The 9,364-nt window shown below is 37.5% G+C and overlaps 2 protein-coding genes across 3 annotated transcripts; one reads left to right on the plus strand and one right to left on the minus strand.

Moving 5' to 3' along the window:
- The first annotated feature begins 1,636 nt into the window (after positions 1 to 1,636).
- Positions 1,637 to 2,412, plus strand: LOC112197896 (major strawberry allergen Fra a 1.08). Its single transcript, XM_024338844.2, has one exon. It carries the CDS (start codon positions 1,728 to 1,730, stop codon positions 2,208 to 2,210), a length of 483 nt encoding a protein of 160 aa, XP_024194612.1. The 5' UTR covers positions 1,637 to 1,727; the 3' UTR covers positions 2,211 to 2,412.
- Positions 2,413 to 4,050: 1,638 nt separating this feature from the next.
- Positions 4,051 to 9,133, minus strand: LOC112197118 (probable protein phosphatase 2C 33). Of its 2 annotated transcripts, none has more exons than XM_024337689.2 (6): positions 8,960 to 9,133; positions 8,436 to 8,860; positions 8,024 to 8,338; positions 7,824 to 7,941; positions 6,651 to 6,874; positions 4,051 to 4,765 (listed from the first exon to the last, which is right to left on the minus strand). In XM_024337689.2, the coding sequence occupies exons 2-6, from the start codon at positions 8,784 to 8,786 to the stop codon at positions 4,541 to 4,543; spliced, it is 1,233 nt and encodes a 410-aa protein (XP_024193457.1). In that variant the 5' UTR covers positions 8,787 to 8,860; positions 8,960 to 9,133; the 3' UTR covers positions 4,051 to 4,540. The 2 variants fall into 2 exon arrangements, with proteins under 2 accessions (XP_024193457.1, XP_040373960.1); XM_040518026.1 differs by having other exon boundaries at positions 8,436 to 8,862; positions 8,955 to 9,133.
- Positions 9,134 to 9,364: the final 231 nt, after the last annotated feature.

A 9,364-nucleotide genomic window follows, 5' to 3' on the forward strand; every position in this document is an offset into this window, starting at 1 on the left:
GAAATTACGTTGGGTGACATTTTACACTTTGTGCAACTTTCAACTCAACAATGTGCCACATTAGCTTCAAGATATATAGGCGAAAATAAATACCACTAACCTCAGCTGCAAGAACCTTGCAATCATCAATTAATCGCCCTATATTGGAGAAGTACATCACTCCTACAAATTTAAACTGCATATTGACTACTACAAATTTTGAAGTTTATATTGGATTGTTTATTTCTATCTAATAATCTAATGTCTGTAATTATACTAGAGCTCTAGTGCAAAAGTAACTCAAAATTTCTACGGCATTCGATCTTCATTCCTTTATAAAGAAACTTGGTGAATCTCTCCATAAAAGGCATTATTTTATTTTTATTTTTTTTAGAAGAAAAGGAAAATTATAAGGAGAATCCCCCTGGGCAACTTATACTAAGCTGGTCTAAATTAAAGGCCCGAAACTAGATGGAGGCAGCTGATTCAACCAAATCTTTGGAGCAGAAAGGCCAGGATCAATCGAAGTAATCGCATCGGCAAAGAAGTTTGCTTCTGAGAAGACATCTTGAAAGCAAAATAATGTTGATCAAAGACCTCAATTATTCTGTGGTCCTGGATTACCACGTGGCACTGCCATGTGGTGGTCCTGGATTACCACGTGGCACTGCCATGTGGTGGTCCCAACCAATAATATCACTCGAATGCGATAGAGATCATGTAGGGGGATTTAAAAAGATACAAAATTAATTTAAGAGACCAATCAGAAATCATTACGAGTCACATGAGCTAATAATATTACTCGAGACCACCACGTATACTATGGTCTGGGACCATGTAATAATTTCCCTTGAGTGTCACACCTTTTCTTGATGCAATTAATAACAAGAGTCTCCTCCATAAAAGGCATTATGTCTCCTTACTTTGATAACTTCTTCATGGTTAATACTGATTTTAAATTTAAATATGATTGGATTAGCAATCACACCATGCATGAATGAGGTTGTACTTATAGAACGAGGTCGATGACAAAAGAGTTGAGATAAGTTTGAATTATTGTAGCCTGCAGTGCATATATGGTTCCATTATGAAAAGAAAATCATGCTTGTCTATTGTGTAGTGTTGTACGTTATTGCAGTCAAAGAAGGCTAACTAACCATTATGCTAATTCTCAACTAAAAATAAAGTTAGCAACTTGGTCGCAAAGTACGTAGACGATCATAATAGGAGTGTGTTTATCGAAGTGTCTGCAGATCTCCTTTCAAGTGTTTTCATTTTTATTTTTTTTTCATTTCTCCTTTTATTCTCATTATTTCTCCTTTTATCTTTTTTTTTTTTTCGTACGGGGAATCACAATATAAGTATTTTCACAGTTCCGGTCTGCCTTTCCGTACCTCACGACTAGTACTTCCAGAAGTTCAAAGTTCAAACTAGGATGACTTGACTAAAATAATATGAAAGCAGAATTCGTTCGGATCCTCCCACATGTTCAATAATTTTTTAGCTATTTCCTATTGTATTGAACACCCTGAATTGAAAATTATATCCCCTATTTTCACATGGATATAATCAACATACGCAACAATTGAAAAAATTAAAAACCTTGTCCATACTCTCCTTCCTCCAAGGCTATAAATACCACTAATAATGCTCATACTTTCCCACATCTAATACCTTCTCCATTACCTCCACATTTAGTTACTTGTTGATATATTTCTTTCATTCAACTATTAACTTAAGTCATCATCATGGGTGTCTTCACTTATGAATCTGAGTTCACCTCTGTCATTCCACCAGCTAGGTTGTTCAAGGCCTTTGTCCTTGACGCCGACAACCTCATCCCCAAGATTGCTCCCCAAGCAGTTAAGAGTGCCGAGATTCTTGAAGGTGATGGAGGTGTTGGAACCATCAAGAAGATCAACCTTGGTGAAGGAAGTGAATACAGCTATGTGAAGCACCAGATTGACGGAATTGACAAAGACAACTTCGTGTACAAGTACAGCATGATTGAAGGAGATGCTATCTCAGACAAAATTGAGAAGATCTCCTATGAGACTAAGTTGGTGGCATCTTCCGATGGAGGCTCCATCATCAAGAGCACCAGCAACTACCACACCAAGGGTGACGTGGAGATCAAGGAAGAGCATGTTAAGGCTGGCAAAGAAAGGGCCGCCGGTTTGTTCAAGATTATTGAGAGCCACCTTCTAGGGAACCCTGATGTTTACAACTAAAACTCTCTGTAGCTATACTGGTACTAGCTACATTCTAGAGACAACAATCATGTTTCCTTAATAATTTCTATGTTTGTGTGGCTTTCTTTTTTATTTTTCTTTTGGCATCAAGGCTATCATTTTGATCGTGTATTTCGGATGAAAGAGTAATATAATTGTACTTGATATCAATCTCAATATAGAAAGCAATAATCGTTGTTTATAGGGTTAAATCTCACTGATATCATGAGATGGTTGAGTGAGGATAAAAATTGTCGTTTTTACTCAACAACCAAAAAAAAAAAAAAAACCGTGGGAATATTAATTCTCATCACTATAAAAACAATAAAGAAATAGTTTTCTCAAGAATTTCAATTCGTAAATCAAACGAGACCTAAGTCCTATTATTTATTTTTACATGTAATTTTTATTCACATGAATTTGTTCTACATGACAAGGCTTTCATTGTTCATCTATATATATGGGGGGAAAATTTTAGATTTGGTAAACATTTAAAAAGATAAGTATTGCCCCTTCTAACTTGTATGTATCATTCAAAATATATAATATATAGAGTTAATTAGTTATAAGTCCAAAAACCATGACCTGTTTTGATTGTAATCCGGACGAAAAGTTTTGTTAATTGTGGTCCAGTGACTAAGCATCCACATCAGCTTACTTTCCTATATTAACATGATGAGTCAACTTCTACATTTTCACATACCAAATTTACCCAGCACAATATTACTCAAAACAATCAATAATTTGTGTATCAATAAATTGAGAGTTAATGTTGTTTTTCAATCAATTTGGTATTCATAAAAACCATATCAATTATAATATGTCATCAGCACAACAATACCCTTAATTGATGCATCGTCATTAAAATATATAGAATCTCATATATTGAGGGCAAAAAAGTAAATATGATAATTAAGGCCCCATTTTCACACTTTATACATACATACATACATATATATATATATATATATATATTTTGAACAATTTATATTCTATATTAATTAAAACAAATAAAATAGAAGAGTCAATGCACTCACATGCGAATTGGCCGGTATATATAGTCTACAACCCCATCACTATCCTTCTCATACGAGAGCTACTAAGAAGCCACTCGTAACAAGAGTAGACTAAAATGTCTGAACATAATTTCTTGATGAAGCTATGAATTCTTTGATACATCATCAGGCAAGAAAATGGTCATAACAACTAAGGAGACTCATAATCTGACAAGCCGCCAACGTCATCAATTTTAATGTGTTGCATTGACTTGATAGAGTTCGAGATTATTGTCTGTTTCCTATTAAGTACATATATGGTAAAAAATTAAAAAAAAAAAAAAAATCTACGACAACAAACATCCGGAGCCAAAAGCAAGATCTCACTATCTTGTCGATAATTATCGGTAATGACCGAGCAGCGCACGCAATTGTGACATCCCAACTAGCATTCCCAAGGTCTAGAGAGTTGGTAAAGATTCTTTTTAGCAGACGCAAGAAATTCGTACTACGAGTCTTTTTTTATCCTCAGCATACAATGGCGGGATCTGTCATGAACGTGGAACTAGGGTTTGCACAGAGAAGAGCACAGAGAGGAGTATCGCCAGGCCTCATTTATACGACCTTCCTATGCCCGTACTGTTCAATACAACACTGAACAGAAATTCTCAATTTGGATCATTCTTTTATTAGCGAGTGATTGCTCATTTCACCGTGTGATCATTGTTAAGCGTATAAGCAACTAGGATGCATAAACCATTTTACCCATGCAGAGTTACCTAAAGATAATAAAAATTAGAAATAGGACTAAAAGTCCAAACAGAGTGGTGAAGGCGGCCTTAAAATTACAAGAAAAATTTAAAATTGTAAACATGAAGAAATTTACAGCAGGATGCGCAAAACCACAGTAGCCTTTGTAATGAACTAGAAAGCTTGAAGATTGTATTTACAATATGAAAAATACCAAAAAGAGGACAGACCACAACACTAGGGAAGAAATAGCACCAACATGGCCGGGGATGAGTTCCGCGGCTCCCTTTCAAACCAATCTAAATACACCCCTTATCTTTTTCCAAGATTTTGGAACAGCCGAACAAGAAAAAATCAATATTTGTTGAAAGAATGACGAGAAATATACACAATAAGAACAGAGCTAATAAAACCTTGCTACTGCTCAAATCAAGAAGGCTCAGGATATGTGAGTGTACCAGGTCAAAAGTAAAGCATGCAACTGATGCTCTTGTACCAACTCCCATCCTGATATTAAGGCAATTTTTCAGATGGTATTTCTGAAGCTCCTGAAACAGCTATGTTGTCGCCATCAACGTTAACTACTTATATTGAGTTCACTTTCTTCTCCTCTGGTGAGGAAAGGGAAGTATTGTCTGAAGCACCAGAAGTGAGGAAGAGGCAAACAACGGCACAATCATCAACCTTGGCATATGGGTGTTTAAATCTCCAAGCTCGATTGGCTGACTCCACCAGGGCTCGAGCAGCAGAGGGTCGTGGGGTTGCTGCCACTATATCCACAACTTCTTTGTTTGAGAGAACATCCCATATCTGCAAGTATAGGATACAATTACCTACTGGATATAAATAAACCAAAGGTACAAAATACAATAAATGTAAGCACATGCAAGTTGATTTTCCGTTGATAATAGTACATGTCTTCTTAGTTAATCCATTCACACGACCAACACAGATAATATTTTCTGACTAAAAAGAAACAATAGTTATCTTTGCATCAATTGAAATCTGATGAAAACACGATAATAATTTATCCACAAAAGCCACCAAATAAAACAGAACAATTAGAAATTTCAGAACCTAATTATGTCTCAAGATATGCCACAGAAAATATGGCCCATGAAAAAAATCTAAATATGCTAGGCAAAAGATGAACTTGAGGGGGAAAAAGAAAAAGACATGCCTATGTAGAGAAACTTGGAAAGAAACAACAAGGCTCCTTCTATTTTTCTATTTTTGAAAAAGTTTTAAAACTTTTTAAATTCATATAAAGAGCTGCAATTAGCTTCGATAGCAGAAACACAAAACTCGATTAATGCCCAAACAATGTCCACAGTGTTTCCACCAACAATACCATGACTGTCTTTTTTCTAGGAGTAGGATTCGGGTTCCTCTTCCCCTAGTTAAGGAGCTCCTGAGTAAAAACCAGAACAATTTGGCCACCCAGGCCCCAAAGCTGGGATTAAGCTTGACCTAATGAAATTGAAGTACATTAAAGTCTCCATCTTACAATTTACAGTTCACTCCGCTTATGCATTGGCAATACAGCTTGCCTATTCCACCCCAAGATTCAAAAGTTGACAGGCTTCTTCCCGAGTAAGAAAGAACCAAGGCAAGAATGCTAAGGACCTAAGATTGTAAGGGAATGTTTGCATTCCTAAGAAGAAAGGGATCAAATATCTTCATTTCCAAAGAAGGTTTGATGTTTAGACAATAGAGAAAGCTAATCAAAGGTGATGATAAACTTATAAGCTAGGTGAATTCTGGAGTGTCTGACCTTGAGAGCTTAAAGCAAATTCATTCTCCTCAGGTTTACTCTTGAATTTGAGGAAGGCTAACAACCATTGCTCAAGAGGCAAGGTCATTATATAAAAACCATCTCAAAATAGTTAGATCCTTCATTCAGCACGTTGCTCGTGATTACCAGAAACACTTCTGTATGGTATGAATATAAGGCATACCCAAGATGGCTAGGTTCCATCATGCTCAACTGCAATCCTAGAGTGATCAAATAGATATCCATAACTGCATTGGGTACTGTTTTGCAAGTAGAAGATTGGTAGGAACCTCTGCTGAATCAAGTGATCAAATGGATGTCAACAACTCCATTCCTTTGTATCATCCTACCCAACTAGATGAGACCCCATTAAGTGGCAGCGAATCAATACTAAGCTGCGTCTAGGTGGAGAAGAACAGAGGTGAGATGTCTGTCCTCTCTATAACAAGATGTTTACGAATGCGGCTATAGATGTCTTTCCTCTCTATAACCTCATCAAGGAAGTGAGGGGTAGACTTTCATTGAGGCTTGCTGATCCTCGCCTTGCCTCATTGGATGAAGACTGGTCCATGCGTATTAGTTTCGAACTTCAGGGTGGTGGCTTCTACACCCAAGTTGGGTGTGGTATATGTTATAGAAGTCTCTCCATTAAGGTTTTTATTTGTTCCCCTTGTTAGTAATTTTAGCAGGTGCTTGTGGTTTGTTGGTTTTTCTTGGTTATAGCTTTATTCTATGTTGCTACCCTTTTAAACTCATGATCACCCTTTTACCCATCTTTAGTTTAGATTTATATACCCACAAAATAAAATCATAGCTTCATAGTTTGCCATGAAGATAGTACAACAGCCAGATATGCAGGTAAAACTGTGTTGTAATGAATAAGTTGCATGTAAATATTATATATGCAGATTGATCTCTTACCCCATCTGTAGCCAGTACTACAAATTCATCCTTCTCAGTGAGGCGACGATAAGAAACATCAGGGACAGAGATTAAACCATAATCCTTTAGGCAGAAATCTCCAAAAGCCCGGGCCATAGCAAGCCCAGGTGAATTACTGTTGGGCAACCAAACTCGAGTGACATCAGGCTCGTTGTGGAGAGCAAATACTCGACCTTTACATAACGTAATCCTCTCGGCTTCCCCTAGATGGAGGCAAAAGAAGTGCATTAATAAATAAAAGTTAGCATTACAATATTGTGGTCTAAAAATCCTAACTCTATGAGATAGATTAATCATTTGACAGCACACCAAGGGCAGTGTATTAACCAAACATCAGCTACTACAACACTAAATTCAATTGTGTGCTTGTGCCTTCACAGATGCATAGGTCAGTGTTATTTGTAGGCATATTTGCCTGTGAACTTACTTTCATATCAAAGCAAACAATCAAGCATCTATATATCCCAAAGTCATAAAAATAATTAAAAAATTGTATTCTTCTTCTTTTATCCCTGATAAAAAAAAACATGCAAAACATCAAGAAATATTGATAACATAATATGTTGAGATAAAGATCTAACATCTGATGGATCCACTTGAAGGCAAAACCTTCTAGATACTATTCACTGAAGATTATCTACTTGAAGACAAAACCTTGAGTATACAGATTTAGTTTACTTTACCAAACACCATATTTACAGACTCCTATGTAGAAGTTCATTATGGTCATGGTACTACTATGCAGTCCTAGCTACTAACTGACGTACACCTTAATTGTCCTGTTGGCCTATTAGTGAGAGCTATCTCAGTTTGGCCATCATCAGTAACAAGAAGTTATCATAAAGAAGTCAAAAAATCCATCCATGCAAAAAAAAAAAAAAAAAAAAGCAGCAGTACTAATGAATTCCAGAACTTTCAAGGTTGAAATCTTCCGTGGTTCCAAATAAAAAGTTTTAAAGTCTGTCTCCTAACAGTATACAGATTAAATATCCCATAGTTGTTAAAAAGAAGCAAGTCTAAAGCATGTATTACTTTTTGTCTAAAGCATGTATTACTTTTTACAAAAAAATGGTAATCAAATGCAGCAGTCTTTAACATAAACATAAAAACAACATTTTTGTACTCTAACTAAATTAAGAGAAAGAAAGTTACTTGGAAGATTTGGTTTTAAGTCTACAGTCAACTGAACTGCAACGAGAGAACCCCCTTCATCTCTTGTGCCTAGCACAGCTCTAGAGTCCCCAATATTTGCAATAACAAGATCCTGACCCTGCAGACGAAACAACACATGATATTAAAATGAAAATTCATAGGTACGGTGCATCCTAAATGTAGCTAACTCGACAACGTACCTGCTTGACCAACGTAACTGCAGTTGTCCCACTGCAATAGCAATCAATACGAGGATGCAACTTAAGCTCCTTGTCCATGACCTTAAAAGCCTTCAGAAACGAATCTTTCAATGTGGCGAAAAATTCACCATGGCTGTCCTTGTTCTCCACAGACGCACCGGCGTGGTTAGTATCCGCGGCGCTGGTGTTCAACACCCATTGTGAGCTGACCTTCAAAGGTAGAGAATCCCTCACCTTCTTCGCCACCATATGACCACAAGGACCATGCCCATCAAAAACACCACAAAATATTGTATCTTCCTTGGAGCCGAAATTCTATAATTCTCCACAAACATCCCTATTTAGTTCAAATTACACATACACATGTATGTAATACTCAGTATTGAAATGAAATTGCAGAGCAAAATATCACCTCCCAAGTAATCATAGCGTCCTGATTGACACCCTTCTTGCCTTGCTTGCTGAACAGGGAAGCCACATCAGAGAAGCCATTCAGGAACAACCTCCCCGGAACCCTGTGCAGCCACATCTCCATGGAACTCGCCGCCGCCGACGAAACCGGTGACGACGAGTTGCCGGTCGACCCCTTCCTCCTCTTGTTGCTCTGCGCCGGGGAAGACACCCGGCCGTAGCCGGCGGCGTTGTCACTGGTTATGGAGAGGCACGAGCCCATCCCTAAAGCCCTGACGATGTCCAGAAAACAGTCCAACCCAACCATACAGTCATATCCACCCCTTCTTGCCTCCCCCACCGGACCTACCATACAGTCCGGCTCCGTCCTCGTCTCCGCCGCCTGATCCGTCGTCGTTTTGGACCAATCACAAAGTCTCACCCTCCCTGACAACCACAACAAAATTAATGATTTCAATTCCAATTGGATAATTGACCATAACAAAATCGAATCAGGGGTACCGAAATTTGTGATCAAACCTTTACCGATTTGCAGAGTCTCTCCGATCAGGTGGTGAAATCAAAGAGAGAGAAGCAGTAAATAAAACCCAAAACGGGAAGGGGGAGAGTGTGGTGAGATATGGAGGGCGTGTTGAGGATACTATATTGACAGGGCTGTTCTCATTTTCTATGTCACTGCTTCTGGTCAAAAGTGAATGCGATTGAACATGTGTAGTACGGACATCACGTTGTGGATAATTTATAATCCCCATTATGGATAATTACATATCAGAATCACTCTTCACGATTTGGATTTAGGATTCTGGCTTTATTTGGCGACATTAATTTGCGTTTGCGGGATTTTCTGAATCTATTGGTTCTCTCGTTAAATTATAAATTAGGAGATGAAAATTAAGAAACTATAAATTATTCTATGTCTACTTTTTTAAT

This window comes from Rosa chinensis, chromosome 4, assembly GCF_002994745.2.
Source record: "Rosa chinensis cultivar Old Blush chromosome 4, RchiOBHm-V2, whole genome shotgun sequence".
Lineage (NCBI taxonomy): Eukaryota > Viridiplantae > Streptophyta > Magnoliopsida > Rosales > Rosaceae > Rosa > Rosa chinensis.

Excerpts from the sequence above, each read along its gene's own strand:
- LOC112197118 (XM_024337689.2), bottom strand. The coding sequence starts at position 8,786 with ATGGTAGGTCCGGTGGGGGAGGCAAGAAGGGGTGGATATGACTGTATG. Across the intron at positions 6,875-7,823 it reads CTTAAAACCAAATCTTCCAA|GGGAAGCCGAGAGGATTACG; the intron begins GTAACTTTCTTT and ends GCCTCCATCTAG. Across the intron at positions 4,766-6,650 it reads TAGTACTGGCTACAGATGGG|ATATGGGATGTTCTCTCAAA; the intron begins GTAAGAGATCAA and ends CTATACTTGCAG.
- LOC112197896 (XM_024338844.2), top strand. The coding sequence starts at position 1,728 with ATGGGTGTCTTCACTTATGAATCTGAGTTCACCTCTGTCATTCCACCA.